The sequence below is a fragment of the Lissotriton helveticus genome, chromosome 11 (assembly GCF_964261635.1).
Source record: "Lissotriton helveticus chromosome 11, aLisHel1.1, whole genome shotgun sequence".
Classification (NCBI taxonomy): domain Eukaryota; kingdom Metazoa; phylum Chordata; class Amphibia; order Caudata; family Salamandridae; genus Lissotriton; species Lissotriton helveticus.
The window spans coordinates 315,628,155-315,650,094 of NC_136072.1; the positions used below are offsets into that span (position 1 = coordinate 315,628,155).

The following is a 21,940-nucleotide window of genomic DNA, read 5'->3' on the forward strand; positions in this document are numbered from 1 at the left end:
TCACTAATAGACACTGACACACAATTTCACTCATCCATACAACTAGTCACACAAAAACTCACTCACTTATATACCAACTCACACAGCCACTCACTCATCTATACAACCATTTACAATAGCACTAGCTCACCCATGTAACTATTCACATACCCTTTCCTTCACCCATACGGCCACACACACTAATAGTCACTCACTAAGCAAGCTATAGAGCTACTCACACAACCATTCATTCACTCATAGAACCACTAACATACCCATTCACTCACCCGTACAGACAATGACACAGGCACTAACTTACCCATAAGCCACTCACACAACCATTCCCTCACCCGTATACCAACTCACACAGCCACTCACTCATCTATACAACTATTTACAATAGCAATAGCTCACCCATATAACTATTCACATACCCTCTCCCTCACCCATACGGTCACAAACACTAATAGTCACTCACCCATACTGCTACTCACACACCCCCTCACTCACTCATACAGCCACTCATAAACCCAATCACTCATCTAAACAGCCACTGACACAGCGCTAACTTTCCCATGCAGCCACTGACACAACCATTTACTCACCAATACAGCCACTCATACAACCATTCAGTCACTCATACAATCACTCACAGAAACACTCACTCACTCATAGAGTCACTGATACACCTACCCACTCACCAATACAGCTACTCACAAACCCACTCACCCACTTCCACAATCACTAACTCACCCATATACTCACTCACATAGCTATTTACTCACCCATACAACCAGTCACACACCCACTCACTCATACAGCTACTCACACATTCACTCACTCATCCATACAGTCATGTGCAGTACTACTCGCTCACCCATAAAGCTACTTACACACCCTCTCAGTCACTTACACAGCCAATCACACTAGCAGTCACTCACCTATATAGTAACTCACAGTAGCATCCATACAGCCATTTACACTACCAGTTGTTCACCCAAACAGCTACTCACACATCCACTAACACTGATACAGCCACTCACACTGGCAGTCATCCATACAGCCACTCACAGTAGCAGTCACTCAACAACATACAGCCACTGACAATAGCACGCACTCATCCATACAACTACTTAGACACCCACTCACACACCCACACACACAGCTACTCAAACACCCATTCAATCACCTACACAACCACTCATGTAACCACTCACTCACCTATACAGCCAGTCATCCATACAGCATACCATCTTTTTTTTAAACCGTAAAAGGCAGTTCTGACAAGAACCTTTTTTTCCCTTTTTTTTAAGAACTGTTTTTTTGTGATTTTCGAACATTTTATATTTTTTTAATTTGCAACATGAAGCACAACAATTGTGCAGAAACTAGGATAAATAAAAAAACTAACATGTATATTGACTTGCAGCTTCACGGATGGCATCAACAGACTGCTCTCCAGCTGTTAGGGTTGTTCTCAATCAATTTTTATTTATTATGTTTTGGCTCTCAAAAGAGGGCCACATAAGACAAAATACAACAAATACAAATACACGTTTCTCTAAATAAAATGACAACTACAACATTTTCCACTAAACAAGAAAATCAGCATCACAGACCTCCATATTTCATCAATAAATAGCTAAAAAACATTTTAAAAAGTTAAAAATATTGAAGCAAAACATTTCATTTGGAGGAGTATATAAGGCCTATAGAAAAGAATTCACATTAAGGATACCCAATTGCAGACATATTGGTTTTAACCACTTCAACCGAAGTGGACGCAATGCATGGCATGTAAACAATATATGGGAACGATCCTGAACAGATATATTACAAAAATTACATGTGGGAGAAGACCCATACCATTTTGCCAAAAGAATGTTCAGGGGTAACAAGTCCTGCCTTAAAAGGAACCAGAATCTCCGGATACCATGAGGTAAATTCCAGGCGACATAGGGTTGGGCAAGCTTCATAGAATATGAGTTGACAAGGAGATCACCCCCCCTCTTTACTTGTATAGACTTTTTATCCAACGTGAAACATAAATCCCATGACGCCTGTTTCAAAAGGGATTTTAACTGGTTAGGAGAGATAGTAAAGAGAGTACTCTCTTCTAATTCAAGAAGTGCCACAGCCTTTCTAAAGTTCTTAACAATTTGGGAGTACTCTTTTAAATTACCCAACAATTCCCCCTTAAGAAGGAATCTCAAAGACCCCGTTTCTCCTCTAGCAAGGCTAACAACCCATCGAACTAAAGCTGATAGGCCCTGCGCCCAACTGCTACGGAGACCGAATTCCATTCTGCAGGCGGCCACAGTACAGGCCGGGTTAAGGGATGTAATAGACCTTAATCATTTTCCTTCTACCGTCTGCAGAAAGCCCCAATGCTTTATATCAACCAGTTCCATTCCATACAGGAGAGTTGGAGGAATTTTTGCCCTAAAAACCTCCAGTAAACAAGCAAAATGTCTTCTCCCTGTGGCGGAGTAGAGGGCACTCAGACTTTTGCCTTGGGATCTGGCTTTACGAGAATTATTATCAATATGAGGCTTCTCACTCAAGTTAGCGGAAATTATTTTTCCTAAAAACGTATATGTCTTAACCACCTCCAGTTTCTGACCGCCTACTGCCCAACCAAAATTCTCAGATTTAGATTTTTTCTTCCCTGTAATGCACATGATTTTACTTTTTGAGGCATTTATCCTCATATAGTGAGACTCTGCAAAAAGATGTAAAGCCTGCAGACAATTGGCCAATCCCTTGGGAGTTAGATCCAGGATAAGAATATCGTCTGCATATAGCAAGCAGGAAATGGAAGATCCCCCCACTACCGGGGCTATGCCAACACAAGATGAAAGGGTAGCAGGAAGATCAGAAATGTACAGGGAGAAGAGTAGAGGGGCAGGAAGACAGCCTTGTTTTAGTCCATTAATGGAGGGGATAACCCGCGATAAACCCCTTTCTCCTCCCTGTAAAACTCGGCACCAGGTGTCCGTATGTAGGGATCGCACCAGATCTAGTAGGAGAGGGGGCATGCCCAAATCAAACAATTTTCTCCACTGCAAGGGACGGTCAACTTTGTCGAATGCTGTGGAGAAATCAATAAAAGCTGCATACACTCCTCCCCCCGAACTCTTATATATTTGTCCGTAATAACCTGAAGGGCTGTAAGGTTATCCAATGTACCATGTCCCTTACGGAAGCCAGTTTGTTCAAGGGGTAATATCTGATTCACATCAACCCAATCCGTTATTAAAGAGAGGAGACATTTGGCAAAGACTTTTCCAATGGCATCAAGGAGGGCTATCTGGCGATAATTCATTGGATTATCCCTATCGCCCTTTTTGAATAGAGGGACCAATATGCTCCCCTTCCAAGAAGAGGGTACCATTTTTCTAATGAAGCAAGATCTAAATAAAGGAAAAAGAATCTTACTCCATGAAATAGGATCCTGCTTCAATACTGAAATGGGAAGTTCATCAGGCCCCATTGCTCCAGAGGAGCGCATATCCCTAATGGCCAATTCAATGGTTTTCTCCGAAGGGGAATCAATAGGTAACTCATCTTCTTTAATAATCTCCTTACAATCTACCATTGCGATATTCCCAACATACAGGTTGGAAATATAGATGACCCATGATAAATCAGCAATGGGAATGGGGAGAGAGCTGACTCTTGCTCCACAACCCTCGCCAATAAGAGACCAAAATTGTCTTACTGTGCCATAAACAGCGGCCTCCCGAAGTCTTATCCAGAGTGAGTCTTCTTTTTCTTTTCTAAGTTTCTTCCTAATTCTGTTTCTCCTTCTTTTTAGCAAGTATATTTTCTTATTTGTTTCGATAGTTCTGCACAAAAATTGCTCCCGCACTAATTTATTTATTTCCTTATTTAGAAGAAAAATTGGTCTGGGAACATAGATCTTTTTTACAGAGAAGCTAGACCTTTTGGCAACAGAGATGACCTCCTTCATAAAATTCTCAAAATGAATTATTTCGGAACCCTGCCAGACATTCAGTTCTAATATTGTTTTACCAAGTATACCGTCCAGGCCTTTCTTGGCTTTAAAATTCCAAAAGCATCTACCAGAGTCCTTATGGAAGTTAACTATGTCACTGCCAAAGGACCATGAATCGGATTTAGGAGGGTGAAATGAGAGGCTTATAGTAATCACATTGTGGTCACTAAATAGTGTCGACGAGACCACCAGATCCTTCACTAGGGAGAAAGTACAATAGTCAGTGATTACATAGTCCAAAATTGACTCACTTTGGGAGGATCTATGAGTATATTTAGCAGGGACATCGGAGGGAAGCCTACCATTCACTATTAATCCCTCCGCCGCTGAAAATTCTTCTAACAACAGCTTCCCTCTCTTATTAGTTTTAATTTTGTTAGGGAAGAGGGATTGGGGAATAAGAAGGGCTTCTTCTTTAAATTTGTTTCTAAATAGCTCTAAGCTTGAATTGGAAACTTTGCAATTAAAGTCACCTACTAGCAAAACATATGGGGGAAATTCTACATCTTTAATCTGTTTAATATATGAAAACATTTGCTTCAATAGATTATCAAAACATTCATCGGGGTGATGTAGGCATTTATTATTACCAGGGAATTAAAGTTTCCCCTACTGGTTAAGCTACAGAGGGACACAGCCTGAAATAGGTTGCTTGAATCAACATAATGAGTGAAGTTCCACTTCAATCTATTGGACAGAAGGCACGCAGTTCCCCCTTTTGCACGCCCTTTCTTCGACGGAGCAGCCACCGCCTCTAGAACAAAATAATCTCTCCCTGCACACAATCTACTAGCACACCAGGTCTCTTGGATGCAAATCACACTAGCGTTCAGAGAGAACAAGTACTGTAATTTCTCAGGGCTACTGTTTATCCCGGCGGCATTCCAAGAGATAACTTTCAAATTACTGCTAAAGATGTTGAAAAAGTTTAGGGTTGTCTGAGGCTTTACTAGACAAAGCACCGGGCAGCCAATTCCACCGCTGATTATCTTCTATTGGAAGACTATTCTGAATTAACGGGGGGGGGGGGGCATTACATGTGTCACCAGACGAGTGTTTTTCGATACCCGTATTTTTAAATCGTCATAAGAGGTAGTGGGACCATCTTTACCATTGCCCTGCTGGGGAAATCTGTTATAAGGGAGACTATCTCTTCGAGAAGAAAAAACAGGTAAAACATCAATTCCCCTACACTGGAAGTTCTCAGCCTGTTGCAATATAAGATTTACTATGAATTTAGAATAGAACTTTACCCTAGCATAAGGCGAGGCAGCTGTTCCGGATAAGAAAACTAAGTCAATATCATTTGTTTGGATTAACTTTAAACTCTCTATGCTTTTGAAACATTTGAGTAACCATGCTCTATTTAAAGGCTGATCAAAATCAAATAAAGATAGAAAATCCAAAGTCAATGTATCAACAAAATCTCCAGACTGGCCCTTGCTCCCCTGAAAAGGAGCAGCCCATCAGATCTTGCTGATCTGATCCAGAAGCCATCTTCGATTCCTGCGTGGGTTGCATTTGCCAAGGCCTGTTGACTCCAATCCGGAAGCCGACACCGCCGACAGCGAGAGCCTTCGTGGGACAGTTTGTGTTCGACTCCTGGTCATCGTCGATGCCCCCGGGTCCACGTGGCAGCGGAGACAAGCTTCACGACAACTACCTGATTGCGCCCGACATCGCCTGTTTCCTTCCTGGTCACTGGCTAGTGACCCAGACTCTGTCCCCTCTGCTTTCAGGTACTCTACATCTTCGATCCACCCTTGGATCCAACCGGACTCTTCTCTCCTGGCCGCATGCAGCATCTTCATCTCCAGGCTCCATAGAACTCCACGACGAAACCCGACGCACTTTGACACCTATGCACCCGCTTCCTGTGGGTGAGGTAACGAGAGTACTCCGGTGCTCCTGTAGTGGTTTACACCTCCAGTGTCCTAGTTTTAAGTGGCTAAGTTCTAGTCCAGTCGGAAGACTCCTAAATCTGCAACTTTGTAACTTTTAAGCGCCATTGACTTTGCATTGGTGCACGCGTGTGCTTTAAACACTGCACCCGTATCCTGTGGGCCGCCCCAGTCCTAACTACTGTTAGTCCAGTGTAGTCCCAGCGATTCTCAAGGCCCTAGGCCTTACCATTGTTCGTGACCTGGTTCTTATACCACTATTTAAGTATATGGTTTAAGTGGCCACCGGGCCAATCCATAATTGTGCAACTTTTGTATGTTTAACTGTGCTTTTGTTTAAACGCTTGTGCCTCTGTCCTCATAAAGAGTACAGAGGATTATTCTAGTAATAAATACATATTTTTTATAATATTTAACTTGTGTGGTGTCCTTTCATTTGGTATTAAAAGGATTGCATATGGTAAAACAGCTGGCTTCACATGCCCTCTTGAGTTAATCCTAAGACTGCTTAGGTCCATGCTACCCCTAGGATAGCTTGTCTATAAGGTTGACTTACAACCACTCACCATAAGGGTTGTTTGGACTGATACAAGGTGTTCACTAGAATAGTGAACATCATACATGAGGCCAACTTCTCACACCAACGTTGTTAGAAATGATGAAATTCTGCTTGTACAACAACATGTTCATGTTTAATGGAACACTTTATAAACAAATCCTCAGCACCACTATGGGAATGTGTTTCGCTCCCAGCTTTACCAGTCTATTCCTAGGAGTATGGGAAGAGGAAGTACAAAGGGTACTTGAAACACACCGGGATGGTGGTAAAGAAATCAAGTGGCTTTGGTACATAGACAACTTATTCGTCACATGGAAGGGGAGCGAAAACAGTGCCAAACAAGTCATCAAAGATCTAAATGTAAATAAGTCAATCTAAAACTTACACAAGGAGCAGGGAATCTATCGAATTCCTGGATATATTGGTGGAAGTAAAAAATAACTGACTCTGCACTAAATTTACATCGTAAGACGAAAGCAGTCAACAGTTTACTCAATGCTCTCAACAGTCACCTGGATGGAGCATCCCTTATGGGGAGCTGCTGAGGGCAAGGAGACATTGTAGCAACCAGGAGGATTTTCTTGATGAACAAGATAACATGCTCAGCAGATTTAGAGAACGGGGCTACCCAAAATGGGTTTTGGAAACAGCTAAGGAAAAATCCAGCAAGATCAGCAGAGAACAAACACTGAAGGAAAAACCAAAAACATTGGAAGAAACCAGTACTAGGGTGATTCTCACTTTTAATACTGAATCGAAAAAGATTTTGGAACTGGAATATTCTAGCCAGCAAATCCCATTTTAGGAGATAATCGGTCTGAACGCCCTATGATTACATACAGAAAGGAGAGAGGTCGCAAAGATATCCTAGTTAAGGGGGACATAACCAACAAACACCTCAAAACACAACACAGTCTACAAGGGTTCTTTCCATGCAGCCACTACAAGGCACGCCAAAGCAGTTATACGAGTAAGACATATAATACTCCAACTATGGAGAAAACCATCAGTCAATTCCTTACGTGCAGCTCCACTTTTGTAATTTACGTACTGGAATGTCCATGCAAACTTCGATATGTAGGGAGCACTACACTCACAGTTAAGAAGAGTGTTAGAACACATGAGGGCCATCAGTAATAAAGACCCACACAACCCAGTAGCAAGACACTTTGCAGAATACCATCTATCTAACAGTTTACTCCTCACGTATTTTGCTATAAAACGAGTCCATATGAATTCCAGGGGTGGCAATAGAGTACTACATCTAAGAAAGAGGGTATCCTGGCACATCATAAACTTACAGACAAGCAAACCGGGGGGGATACAATCAAGATGAAGAATTAGGATTCCATCTGCATGAAGAGAAGTTCTGATTAAGGAGGGATACATATTATATTGACATATGTATTTACGGGAAGCATTCCGGTTTCAGTCAGAACACCCAGATGTTGTGTCTTATGCAGAGTAATATGAGTATGTTTATTGAACATGTTGTAAATTTGATGATTTTAGCTCGAACCCTGATGCTAATTTATTGTTTTTCTTTAAATCACAGTAGGAAAGGAAGGTGCAGACTCCAGGAGTAGAGACGTCGACTTAACCCCCTACCATTTTCTTCAGCATCACTTTATCATGGTGGAGGGCACTACACAAAGATAAGAGAACATTTTCTTTAAACGAAAATATAATTTCTCGACAAAATTTTGCTATTTGTCTAGCGTTATTAAAATCACATTCTTTCATAATCACTTGTTTATTGTGGATTTCTAAGCTGATGGAATCTGTCAATCCAAATTAAGGGACATGTACAGAGAAACTGTAGACAATGTTGCATGATGTTTCTACAAGTTATAATCAAGCCCTATGCTGGTAATATGCTTAAGAATATGTGAACATTCTGCCATCTAGACACAAATTACCACATATACTAAGATGTTGGGTGAGGAAATAGGAATCTGAATACAGTAGAATATCTTATTTCGTCATTATGTCGGATATATCCCGGCCTGATAGTAGGTTTAATATAATGCGAACATCTAGTCCACTGGTACACTCACATCATCGTCTAATAGGTAGTTTTTGTGCAGGTATTGAGATTTTGCGTGAATTAATGAACCACAATACAGGGTACGGAAAGAATGACACTATGTCAGAAAGTGCCCCCCCTTCTTGGTACCACAAGTTTGGAAAGTGCTGCGATTCCCGGTAATAACTGGGAATATATATTGCGAAAATAATAGCAGGGTTAATATTATGCTGAGGAGGAGCAACACATGCTCGCTTTTTACTTCTTAGTATTGGCGGCCATGATCACTGTGTCAAAGGATTTTCTGCTAAATCTAAGAAAGTGAAAGAGACACAGGAATGCATAAAGATTAGTGACTCTACTGTATATTCACATGTATGTATGAATTCTATGTCAGGGAGCGGAGGCGAGGATTTTGCTAGTCCTTTCTCCATTTTATTGGACAGCAAGTTAGAAGTAAGATAAAAAACAATAAGCCATGGACTACCCAAACCAACATGGCCGCGGTAGTCCTGGTAACATGTCAACCAATCAGAGTCCAACAGTAAGCATATAGGGAATCCCATCTGTTAGTCCTTCCTCTTTCTCCATTGCTGCCTCGGCAAGATAAGTCACGTTTTTTATCTTTGTCGTGGCAGTTGTATTTCTTATTATTGACAGCTTTGTTTGGATATCGCTTGATTAGATTTGACTTTGCCTTGTTGTAGGCTGTGTTATTGTGCTTTCTAACGCGGTAGGCTTTCAGCCCGAGCGTTTCTTCTCCGCGCGTGCGCGGTCTTGGTGTCGGCTTCTGACGCCGACCAGCTGTTCTCCTCAGCGCTCTTCGCGCTTGAGTAGAAACGCGCTGAGGCATTGCGCTTCTTTCGTTTTTGAGCCTCTTCCCTCGCACTGACGCCGTTTTTGACGGCAAGAATTATTTTCTGACTAAATTTTATAAAATTAATTTTAATCTCAGTCAGAATTTCGTGTTTCAGGCTTTTAATTTGTGTATAGCCTGTGTGGTACCTGTGTGAAGGGTGTCCCCTTATAAATAGTTGGGGTGTTTGTGTATGGGTACCAGTTTCTCTGCAAGAATGCAGTCCTGTCCTCCTACTGTTGAAGTGGTGGCTTCTAATGATCAGCCACAACTGACCCCTTTACACCCTCCTGCAGAGGTAGACAGGCTTCTCTCTTCGGCGATAGCTCAAGCTCTGGCACCTCTGCAGGACAGTGTAAATAGACTGTCAGCCCATGTTTTCAAGAAGGATACAGGTGTTTTTGGGGACAGTGGGGCAGGGTCCAGTGGTGTTCCATGTGCTCTACCACGTACGACCAGGAAGCGTGACGCGGGGCACCTGGAGGGCTTCAGTAAATTATCTGAGGTTTTTCGTAAGAGTGCGCGCACGCTTAGAAGCGCACCCTACCGGGGGGACGACTCGCCCGGAGAGACTGGTGGCTTTGTCACCCAGGACCTTGACCCGGAGGAAGGGTTCCCCTTTGAGGGAGATGATGAGGAGGACGAATACGTAGATGAGGATGAGGACGCTTCCTCAGAGGATTTTTCTGAAGTAAGCAGGTCTTGGCGCCCAAAACCTAGCGCTCCTAGTCTTACGGATGGCGATCTTGCGCCTCCTCATATGTTCGACCCATCTACTATTGTAAGACCTAGATCTTCGGAGTGGTTTCCTGAGCAGTCTACAGCTGATTATGTCGCAGCTAAGCTTCGACAACCTTTACCTCAGGATGTCCGCCTTCGCCTACGTTCTGAGTGCCCTCGCCCTTCCCTTCCCTTTAGGGTAGCATGTACCCCTGAGATTGATCCGAAGTTGTGTACCTTCTTCGCCAAGTATATCAAGGACCCTAAGAAGGGTATAGATAGGTCCTGGAAGGCCTGTCAGGACAAGCTTTTGGACGTTGTGGGTCCCCTGACAAAAATTATTGAATTGGCCCAACGTTCTAAAGAGTCGGGCTTGCCAATGTCGGTTGATGAAGTGGCTGCCTGGTCGCAACGGGCAGTTTGCCTTCTGGGCAATGCCAATTGTGCACTTTCAGCGGAACGTCGACGATCTTTGCTTCTTAAGATTGATCCTAAGCTAGGAGAGTTGTCGTCTTCGGAGGCGGGCCCGGTTGCGCAGGGGGCTTTGTTTGGAGATCCCTTTGTGAAGGAGTTGGGGAAGTTTGTCGCTACGTTTTCTGCACTGGATAAGGCTCAGGCATCTATGAAGAAGTTTTTCCCCAAAAAGGTTTTTGGTGGGGCCGGCAGAGGCAGGGGTCGCTCTTCCGGCCGTCAGGTCCAGCAAGGCCCCAACAGAGGCCAATTCAGACGAAACAACGGCTGGAATGATGGACGTCAGGGTACCTTTTACCCTTCCAGAGGAGGCAGAGGCCAAGGCAAGGGACGTGGTGGATACCAGTCCAACTCCAGAGGATTTAATGGTAAGATTTGGCATTGTATCTCTGGTTCAAATGGGGGGAAGATTGGCGTTGTTTCCCCAGGCCTGGTCGTCGATCACTTCAGACTCTTGGGTTCTACAGACAGTTCAGGGGTTTCACATAGAATTTTACGGTTCCCCCGTTCAAATCTCTCGTCCTCGCCCTCTAGTTTTTTCTGTCACAGAACAAGAACTTATAGATTTGGAGGTTCGGGCGATGTTACAAAAAGGCGCCATCATCCCCTCGGTGCTTCATCCAAACGGTTTCCTCAGCAACATCTTCCTTGTGAAAAAGAAGGACAAAGGGTTCAGACCGGTAATCAACCTCCGCTCCTTCAACGAATGGCTGATTTACAGGCATTTCAAGATGGAAGGCATCCATCTTTTGAGAGATCTTCTGTTGCAAGACGATTGGTTGGTTCGCTTGGATCTGAAAGATGCTTATCTTTCGGTTCCAATCTTTCCTCCTCACTGTCGGTTCCTCCAGTTTCTGTGGAGGGATCAGATCTACGAGTTTCGTACGCTCCCCTTTGGTCTTTCCTCAGCACCTTGGTGCTTTACCAAACTCCTACGCCCGGTGGTAGAACATCTCCGTACCATGGGGATTCGTCTTATAATTTACCTGGACGACATCCTTCTAATGAGTCAGTCCAGGGATCTCCTACTTCACCAACTTCAGGTCACAATAACCCTTCTTCAATCTCTGGGTTTCATCATCAATTCCCAGAAGTCGGACCTCATTCCTCGTCAGGAAATGACTTTCCTTGGCTTTCTGATCATAACTACGGATGCGACGCTTCATCTTCCTTACGAAAAGATCTCCAAGATCAAGAAGGAGATTCGCAAGGTTCTCCGACGAGATCGGATATCCCTCCGTCAATTGGCCAGGATTGTGGGATTACTGTCGTCATCGATCCAGGCCATTTTTCCAGGCCCTCTTCATTACAGGGCCCTTCAGAGGCTGAAGGCGTTTCACCTTCGCAAGGGTCTCACTTACTCGGAACTGATTTCCTTGAACCTGGAAGCCAGGTCGGAGCTTCTTTGGTGGTTAGATCACATGGATGCTTGGAACGGGAAGGCGATTTTCGGTTCCCGTCCGGATCTTGTGATCGAGTCGGATGCCAGTCGCCAGGGGTGGGGAGCCCGGTGTGGCTCCCTCTCGGTGGGCGGCAGGTGGACGGAGGAGGAACTTCACCTCCACATCAATTGCTTGGAGCTCCTCGCGGGTTCCTTCGCAATCCGCTCTTTCACCACGACCAGAGTTTCGTGCTGTGTTCTTCTACGGATGGACAACACGACTGCGGTCAGGTACATCAATCGGTTGGGCGGCACTCATTCCAAAGTCCTAGCGGATCTGGCGAAGGACTTCTGGAACTATTGCCTTCTTCGTCAGATTTCTGTTACGGCGGAGTATCTCCCAGGCGATCTGAACACAGTTGCGGATTGGCAGTCCAGGAATTTTCGAGATGCCAGCGATTGGAGACTGGATCTCTCGGTATTCCAAAGAATTTCGGACCTTTGGGGTCTTCCGGTGATGGACTTATTCGCGTCCAGGTGGAACGCCCACCTTCCCCGCTTCTACAGCTGGAAACCGGACCCGGGTGCGGAAGCAGTGGATGCCTTCCTGCAGGACAGGTCCCGGTTTCCAGCTTATGCGTTTCCTCCCTTCCTTTTCATTCAGAGGGTGGCAGCTCAGGTCCGCAGACAAAGAGCTTCTCTGATTCTGATTACACCAATCTGGAAAGCTCAATGCTGGTTCCCTTCTCTTCTAGAGTTGTCTTGGGACAAACCTCTTCGGTTACCGTCGTTCGATCACATTCTGACGGATCCTTTGGGTCACCCGCATCACCTGGTTCTCCAGGGCCATCTACATCTCATGGCCTGGAGGATTTCAGGGGACGTTGGTCTTGCGACTCACTTTCGAGAGACGCTGAACTCCTCATCCAAGGAGCCTGGGCCCCTAACACCACTAAGCGTTATAGATCAGCATGGAACAGATGGGTTCGTTGGTGTGTGGCAAAACACCTGGATCCCATGGGATCCTCGGTCACTGATGTGATTAACTTCCTTGCTGATCTTTTCCAAAAGAAATTGGCATACAGCACCATCAATTCTTTCAGGTCGGCAATCTCTGCTGGTCATGCCCTTGTTGATGGCTCTCCGGTGGGTGAACATCCTTGGGTTTGTAAGCTCCTAAAGGGTATTCGCCTTTCGCGCCCCCCGGAGCCTCGTTATTCTGGATTATGGGATGTTAATGTGGTTTTGAATTTTCTTAAATCCTGGCAGGATAATCAATACTTTTCCCGAAAGGAACTTTCGGCCAAATTGGCGATTCTTCTTTGCCTGATTTCTTGTAAGCGTGCTTCAGATGTTCGTGCTCTGGATATCTCAGCCAGGGTTTTTACCCCAGAAGGGGTTACGTTTACGGTTTCAAGAAGAACTAAATGTAATACCAGGTCAGTAACTTACCCAGCTTTCCCAGATTCGCCAAAGCTCTGTGTTGTTCGCTGCCTCAAAACCTATGAGGATGTTACTCTTGAGTTCCGCCCTCCGGGCGAGAGACAGCTGCTTATAGCGGTTAAAAAACCTTTCAAGGCAGTTTCCTCTCCCACCATTGCCAGATGGGTCAGGTGGATTATGTCAGAAGCTGGAATTAGCATCACTGACTTTGGGGCTCATTCCACTAGAGGTGCAATGGCTTCTAAGGCTGTACAAGTTGGTGGACGATTGGAGGATATCATGAATGCAGCGGATTGGTCTTCGGATTCCACTTTTAAAAAGTTCTACTTTAAACCAATCCATGAAGCTGCATCGTTGGTGGTGAGTAAGCTTTGAACAAGCAAAATCCTCGCCTCCGCTCCCTGACATAGAATGAGAAATTTCCTAGTTATCACAAAGGAAAGTTTCAATTCTATTAAGGAGGCGGAGGCGAGGATTTTCCCACCCAGGCTTTATCGAGCCTTCCTACCCGAACATGATCGGTGATGATTTTACTACGTCTAAGGGAAGTAACTCTTTTCCTATGTACTACTGTTCTCATTGATAATCTGTGCAATGATGTTTATTTCCTATTTGCAATTCGATTCTATTGCTCCATTGCAATGTTCTGGACTTGTTCTACATTGTTCTGGACAAGATATTATTATTATTGTTTCTTTCCCCTAGGCTCCGATCAAAAAGCGGACTAGTGGATGGATGACTTCTTTCCTGCGGCAGCACCCAAGAAAGAGGAAGGACTAACAGATGGGATTCCCTATATGCTTACTGTTGGACTCTGATTGGTTGACATGTTACCAGGACTACCGCGGCCATGTTGGTTTGGGTAGTCCATGGCTTATTGTTTTTTATCTTACTTCTAACTTGCTGTCCAATAAAATGGAGAAAGGACTAGCAAAATCCTCGCCTCCGCCTCCTTAATAGAATTGAAACTTTCCTTTGTGATAACTAGGAAATTTCTCAATATAAACTAGTAACTGGATTACCTATCATTGGAAATCAACTTTGCACTGTATATCCTGTCACTCAAACATGGATGCCATTTGTATTGACAAAGGGGAAGGAATTTATTTTTCTTGTCCCCTTTTCATTTCTCTCTTCCTGTATGTATTGCACAACTGACTCAGAATCCAGTTTGTGATCAAGACTGCGGAGCAGTCGAAACACGTAACTGGAAATAAACTAACTGCTGGTTGACATATCCCCTGAGTGAGCGCTTATTTTGTCGAAGTTTTGAGTATTACGTCCGGTGTGCTTTGCCGGAATCACCGCTCCGACTACCTGAGGGTGATATATATATAAATATATCACGCCACAAAGATTCCGGTCATGATGCCGCCGCCTGCTAGGGCGGTCCGTAACCAGGGTACCGGCAACCCTGTATTATTTCAAACCCCAACTCCAGTTATCCAGAAGATATACCGACACAAACAGGATTCGTTGTAGCCAATTGATTTATTCAGCCACATGCACAGCAACGCGTTTCAGCTTTACGCTTTGTTCACGCTAGGGTGAACAAGGCGTAAAGCAGAAACGCGTTGCTGTGCATGTGGCTGAATAAATCAATTGGCTACAACGAATCCTGTTTGTGTCCGTATATCTTCTGGATAACTGGAGTTGGGGTTTGAAATATATAAATATATATATATGTAGATAGATAGATAGTATTTATCATTAGGACCTAGCTATGCAAGAGTGTTTTTTGGTTTGCTAATAGACAAAGTTCTGCATTATACAAAACCTCAAAAAATCTCCCAAAAGAAGCTCATCCACTTCATATCCTTCCTGCCAACTTTCGAGGTGATCTGTCAAGTGGTGGCACAGAAAATTGAATAGCGACATCGTGAAAATTGCAGAACAGAAAGCTAGATCTTGATACAGAAAGGGTGCTTTTTGAGAATTGGTGTAAACCTGTTCAGTGGTTTTTGAGAAATTAACGTTCAAAGACTTTGTATATTTGGATGGATGGGTTTGTGAAAAGCTCACAAGATTCCCAGGAGCTTGCAACATCAAATAATAGAGCGATCAGATTGGCCATGCTCCGCATCACTCCTATGAGAGTGAAAGGCTCCTGAAAACTACTGCGGGAAGCTAGCCCTATGGTTGGCAGGTTGTAACATGAAGAGAAATGGTGCGGCTGCCATTTCATGACATGGGGACTCAGTGGCATTATCGTTAGGCAAGGTAACAATATTTTACTTCGCAATTAACAAAATCTCAGAAATTCACTGGAAAAATAATCCTGCCCTTGTGCTCCAGGCATAAATATTGTAATAAACACGATTTCCAGGGCCTGTTTCTTAGTTTTCCAACCATGCTAGCAGAGTCCCTCTAGCTTAGCTCACCCTGCTCACCCACCTGACCCTATTACCCTGACCACAGCACAGTCTCTGCTGCCCTCCCCAACACCTATTCTTGTTCTGTGATAATGCTCCGTCTCTCAGATGTACAGCATGGCAAGGGATGTCCTAGATCCAGAACTCTTAAGAAGTGCCAGCACAAGCGAGAATTTTGCAATTTGTGCTAGTTGGACATGCAGTGTAATTTGTCACCCGCCTCTAAAAGGGAGCCTTCTCACCCCCTGGGCTTCTTGCTCTGTGGAATTCCTTCAAATGAGCTTTTATAAACGCCTGTTAGAGGCTGTATAGGCTTTACTCTGCTGTAGTTTCAGTTTACTACCTTGTCTTTCCATATTTAAAAAAAATCACAGTTGTGACAGATGCTAAACAGCATAATGAGGGCCGTGTCAGAGAACACAACTAAATCACTGGAACTGAACTGGATGTGGAAAACATTATGAGCTTTAATGATAAGGTATTCCCAACAACCAGCTGCTTTCAGGATGCACTAAAAAGCTGGACAATTATACATTAACAGGCTGAATGGGATTCTCAGCACCCAAAAACTCAAAATACCATTTGTTCACTTCAACTTGTGATGTATGTACCTGAACGTATCTGCATGCCTAGATGACCATGACATGTCATATAAAGAGGAGATGAGAAACAATGGCATGGGATGGGAGTAAATAACTCCTAGGCTTTAAAAATGCTAGTAGTGTGTATCCTGTTCTTATAATAAATATATCTATTTCCTACCAATTATTTTCTATCCTATGCAATCTTTTCAGACAGGCTAAGCCCTCATTCCTGTTAGGATTCATTAGGCTCTGATGGTTTGAGGGTCAATACCAAGTAAGGTCAGTCAACCAGGGGCACCATCTCATATTAAAACAGACTGCCATGTGAGATTCAAGGATCTGAGGACTGGCAGACGGCAGTCTGTGTGGGGCTCTTATAACACATCCAATTTGCTACAAAATATCTAATGGCCAGTATGGGTGTGTAGGACTTTGTTACATAGGATAGCTGCCCAGCTTGCTTTAGTTAGAGACGGAATGTGTAGTAAACCCAGATGACGTTGACCCAGTTTTTATGGATGATTGACCTTGGAAACCTCTTGACTCCTCTGTCTTATGGGAACAAATCTCTAAGTTTAACCAGCGTCAAACTCTTACTAGTCAGAAGACTGCTACCGGAATTGCTTCATTAGAGGTCTACTGATCTAAACCTTCAATAGCATTAAGCTTTGTTTTCTGGGATTCTGGGAGTCACAGGCTCCCTCGATTATAATCAGTGATGCACTAACACATTATCATTTAGTGTGTCACTGGCTCTCATGAAGAGCTGAACCCAAGCCTCATAGCATGCAACTGCAATTCATATGCCTTACCTGTCTCGCAGTGCCTTCCAGAGAATCCAGGGGGACAGTCACACTTGTACTTGCCAATGTAGTGGAAACATGTACCTCCATTATGACATGGCCCAGAGGCGCAGGGGTCAGGCTTCCCTGGAACAAATAGAGAAATTATTATAAAACAGATCTGCTTAAGTTAAGTTACATGCCACGAAGCCAGAAGGACGATGAGGAAGATGAGACCAATAGGGAGCATTCAATCTGTGTCTTGAAGAGTGGGAGAGTGAATGCATAGTAAAAGGAAACACCACAGATGTAGGAAAAAAAATGCAAGGAAGACAGACTTGCCTATAATTTTTTGTATTTACTTTACAAGAAATGTACTATAGTGCATAAACAAATCTATTACTGATTTGATCAATAACATTCATATTTCGCTCGGGGCGCTAGAGGGCGCACGAGCAGCATGGCCGCACTTACGTGAGGCTCCTGCAGCCTGTGCCAAATATCCGACATTTATCCTGCCTTAATCACCTCCAATGCCGCTGAAACTCAGTACGATTGTGGAGGAACCATAACCAAACACTCGTCGAAAATTTGAAGCGAATCGGACCCTGGGGTGCGGAGATATTGGAGCAGGAGTGTTCGACCGACAGCGGAGGCGGAGCTTGCATGATCGCGAGGCCGGGCACCACAACTACGGGACCCCGGTGAGCCCACGAGGCAAGTGGGCCTCGGTAGGAGGACGATAGGAATCCTGCGCCTGCCTGTTGAAGGGGACACAAGGATAGGAGGCAACAGGCACCGGATCGATATTTGGCAGCCGAGGAGGGGGTCGGAGGAGCAACTGAACTGACTAGCGGTGCTCCGGTGAATGTAAGGAGAGATCTGCGGTAAGGCGCATCCAACGCGTGGACAAGACCGGCACCGGTAGAAGATTTCTACATATACACCGGTAGCTTGCGGTGGGTGAAGCGACCCCCCGCTGAAGAGGGCGAGGTGGGCTGCAGTGCGGTGACCCATGGGGAGCGTTGCAGGTGCGGGCGCCTTGACGCCGAACGAGAGACTGAGCACGCCGAGGGAGGTAGGAACCATCAGCATAAATGAGGCAGCTGGAGGCATGTAGCCGGGATCTGCTCTGAAGCTGGCTGGGACTGAGAGCGGTAGGCGGTAGCCATCCTGCATGCGACATACAAAACCGGGATTGAGAACTATCGAACTGCAGGGCCTGTATCTTGGTGTAACCACACAACAGAACAATGCTGCTGGCCTGGCGATAGGCATTGTTGCGCGACAGAGCATAGGGAAAAGTATATGGGCGCCACGTGGTGGTCTTGGCAGCACCGAAGGAATTGAGGAAGCGCCCACGGCACCTGTGACACCCACTGAGGTACAGAGCAATAAATGGGACACTTGCAAGAGCTGGAGAGTGGTGTACATAGTGCCATAATAAAGCTATGTGGAGAAACTTTGCACCAGGCTGAGTGGGTATGCGGGATTTGCCCATAGGGATAGTAGGCTCTGGGGATTAGTGGCCTGGCTTCTGCAGTTGATTGGTGCAGGTACATTGGGTCTACAGATAATTCAGGAATAAAAGCGTTATCTTGTGCAATGGAATACAGACGTTAGTGTGGTACAGAACTGACAGCGGAGAATGGCGCATATGAAGGGCGCTTAAAGAACTTTTTGTGACCTAGGAGGCGTTGCAATTAACTGTGTGTAGAGCCTGAAATCTATGGGACGCCGGGGGGCCGGCACTGATCCCTTCACACCGTGGCTTTACTGGCTTAAGCCTAACATACACCGAGGGCTGGATACGACGTAATAGAGCGGTGTCCAATGAGGCGCGAAGTGACTTTACGTGCATAAGCGGCAGAGAGAGTGAGGCAGTTGCTCAGTGCCACAGGCGCGAGCGGCGGATTCGACGGAGGACAGGTGGACTGGACACTGAGAGAGTACCATTTCATGTACAAGGACTCCAGTTTGCCACGAGGCGGTGGTCTTAGGGCGACCTCTTTAACCACAGTGAAATCAGCTAAGGGTGCTACCATGGGACGGCAGGATAATCAACAGCCAAAAATATCCTTTGATTCTGCCCCGCCATCGAAGAAAAATGTGAGGACGGTGTCTGACATGGGGGGTGCTCAAAGCCCATCAACAGCGGGGACTAGCTCCGGTACAGCTGCACCGGACATGCATCTCCTACTGCAGGAAATGAAGCAGGGGTTCGCAACGGTGGTGGACAAGGTGGATCGATTATCCACCAGGATGGACGCTATTGTGCAGAAGATAGACATTCATGAGGAACGCATTACAGAGGCGGAGAGAAGAATTTCGGACAATGATGATACTACAGCATCTCATGCTACTAGGCTGTCAAGAATGGACAACGTCCTCAGAGTAATAGCTGCAAAGAACAAGGAGTTGGAGGAGCGCAGCCGTCGCAATAATATCCGCGTGGTTGGCGTGCCGGAGTCTACAAACACAGGTCAGATGGAAGAATATGTAGAAAGGATTCTACAGTCAGCGGTAGAGGCGGATGCCTTCTCCAAGCAGTTTATCGTTGAGCGGGCGCACCGCTCCCTTGGTCCTCAGCCCAAACCCGGGGCTCCGCCTCGACCGATAATAGCAAGGCTACTAAATTATCGGGACAGGGATACTGCACTAAGGGCTGCAAGAAACACCAACCAATTGACGTGTGATGGGATTAATTTTTCACTATACCCGGACTTCACGGCCATTGTGCAAGAACCAAGAAGAAAGTTTCTGGAAGTGAAGAAAAAACTGCGGGCTCTACAAATTGACTATGCTTTACTATACCCGGCGAAGCTCAGGGTCATGCATCAGGCGAAACAATACTTCTTCTTGAACCCGCAACATGTTGAGGATTTCCTAAAAACACTGAAACGTGCTCGTGGAGAACGTCATGCAGAGGAAGAAGAGGAGAATGAAGAGGACTGAAATATGTCCGGAGTCTGATGGGATTTATTATTAACCGATGTGCTATAAGTTTGGGGTCGCATTGCGTGCTGTTGTTATGAAACCGCAATGGGGACTTTGTTGTCGTACTGATATTATGGATGGTCGAGAATACTAAGGACGGCATTTGGACAAAAGGTGGTAATGTATGCCAGGCACCATCCCCTTCCCTCGACATGCCCTAAATAGGGTGGTTCAGATCGAAGGGCGAGGAGAAGGGGGTAGCAAAGTGTGTACCTCAGATGACCCTACTAGGGTGTACCCCATTAACATTGTTCTTTACACTGCAGCTATTGGGGAGTTTGCTAGCGGTGATGGGTGGGGGGAGGGGCGGGGATGCTGGAGAGTTGGGGTTGCTTCAGTGGAAGGGGGGTGGAATGGGTAAAAGTGTGGAACTGTCGTTCATGGATTATTCAGATAGGATTGGGGAGGGTGATGCTAGGATTGTGTTTCGCATAGGTCCTTGCTGGGGGTGGATGTTGCAGACTGGTTCATGTTGGAGCCACTGGACTGTATGGGGGACGAATGGAAGGCGATGGGCGTATGAAGGTGGGATTATTCAGAGGACAAATATCCACCCGAGGTATGATTGTATGGGTAGTTGGGGGAGGGGGGTGGACTGGGGGATGTCTGACTTGGTTGGGGAAAGTCAATGGGAAGGGGGGGCGGGGAGTTTGGTTGAAGCAGACAAGGGTTACACACGAAATTGCAGCTGCATTGGAGAGTTTGTTCTGGCACGTATGGGCGGTGGTCGGGGCAGGTAGGAGAAGATATTGTTACTGGTATCACAAGTGATGATGGCTGATAAAGCAGGAAGTAAACTGTTGATAATGTCATGGAATGTGCGGGGCCTCAATGATGCTAGAAAGGGTAGGAATGTGCTTGCTTATCTGGACAGGCACAATGTACATATAGCCTTATTACAAGAGACGCATATCCTCCCACGATCGGATCCCAAATTTGCTAGTAAATGGGCTTCGGTCAGGAAATTTTCATCATACTCCTCGTACTCTAGGGGTACTGCTGTGTTGATCAAGAAATCGATTGCTTTTCAGTTGCTGGGTGAGATCCTTGACCCTAATGGGCGCTATGTGCTAATATGGGCAGACTGGGCACCGATACTGTTGCGATAGTGAGCTGCTACGCTCCTAATGTTGACACTCCAGAATTTTTCACGACACTTTGGGGACATGTATTGGGAGTGGGAGCTACTCATGTCATATGGGGGGGGGGTGATTTTAATGTTGCATTAGTTCCTGGAACGGATAGGTCGGATGGTTGTGGTCAGTATAACAGGCAAGCGAGGGATGTGCTATTGGGCATAATAGAGGAAGCCGGGCTGGTTGATAGTTGGAGATACACACATCATGCGCATAGAGAGGGCACGCATTTTAATACATGGGCTAGGCTAGACTACTGCTTTGTATCAAGGGGGCTCTGTGCGGGTATAGGTACGGTAACACATTTGCCCAGAACATATTCTGATCACTGCCCAGTGTTGTTGCAACTGACTATTCTAGGACACGATAAAATAAGACCTCCATGGAGATCGCTCCTCTCCATGTTGCTAGACACAGTTTTTAAGACAGAGTTGGGAGTAGAAATTGAAGAGTTTTTCCCCAGGAACAAGGATTCGGTAAATAGTATAAACATGGTGTGGGAGGCATTCAAGCTCACGGTTAGAGGGATTTGCATATCCAAGGATGGTGGGGTGTTGAGAGACATCCAAAGAACACTAAGTAAGTTAGAGTGCGAGCTGAAAGAGTTAGAAATTGAGATGACAAGAAGGAGTGATACAGGGACGCACAAGACATTTAGGGATAAGCTTTCCGAGTATGAGGAAGAGGCAGCGAGAGAAGTCAAATTCAGGGGAAA

At 45.3% G+C, this 21,940-nt stretch overlaps 1 protein-coding gene across 9 annotated transcripts in view; it reads right to left on the reverse strand.

The window, feature by feature from the left end:
- Positions 1-21,940, reverse strand: part of SNED1 (sushi, nidogen and EGF like domains 1) — a 2,618,914-nt gene that overhangs the window by 1,410,822 nt on the left and 1,186,152 nt on the right. For all 9 annotated transcript variants that reach the window (XM_078665627.1, XM_078665624.1, XM_078665625.1 and 6 more), the window contains one exon: positions 17,123-17,239. In XM_078665627.1, coding sequence (XP_078521753.1) covers positions 17,123-17,239 — 117 coding nt within the window. The remainder of the gene's footprint in view (positions 1-17,122; positions 17,240-21,940) is intronic.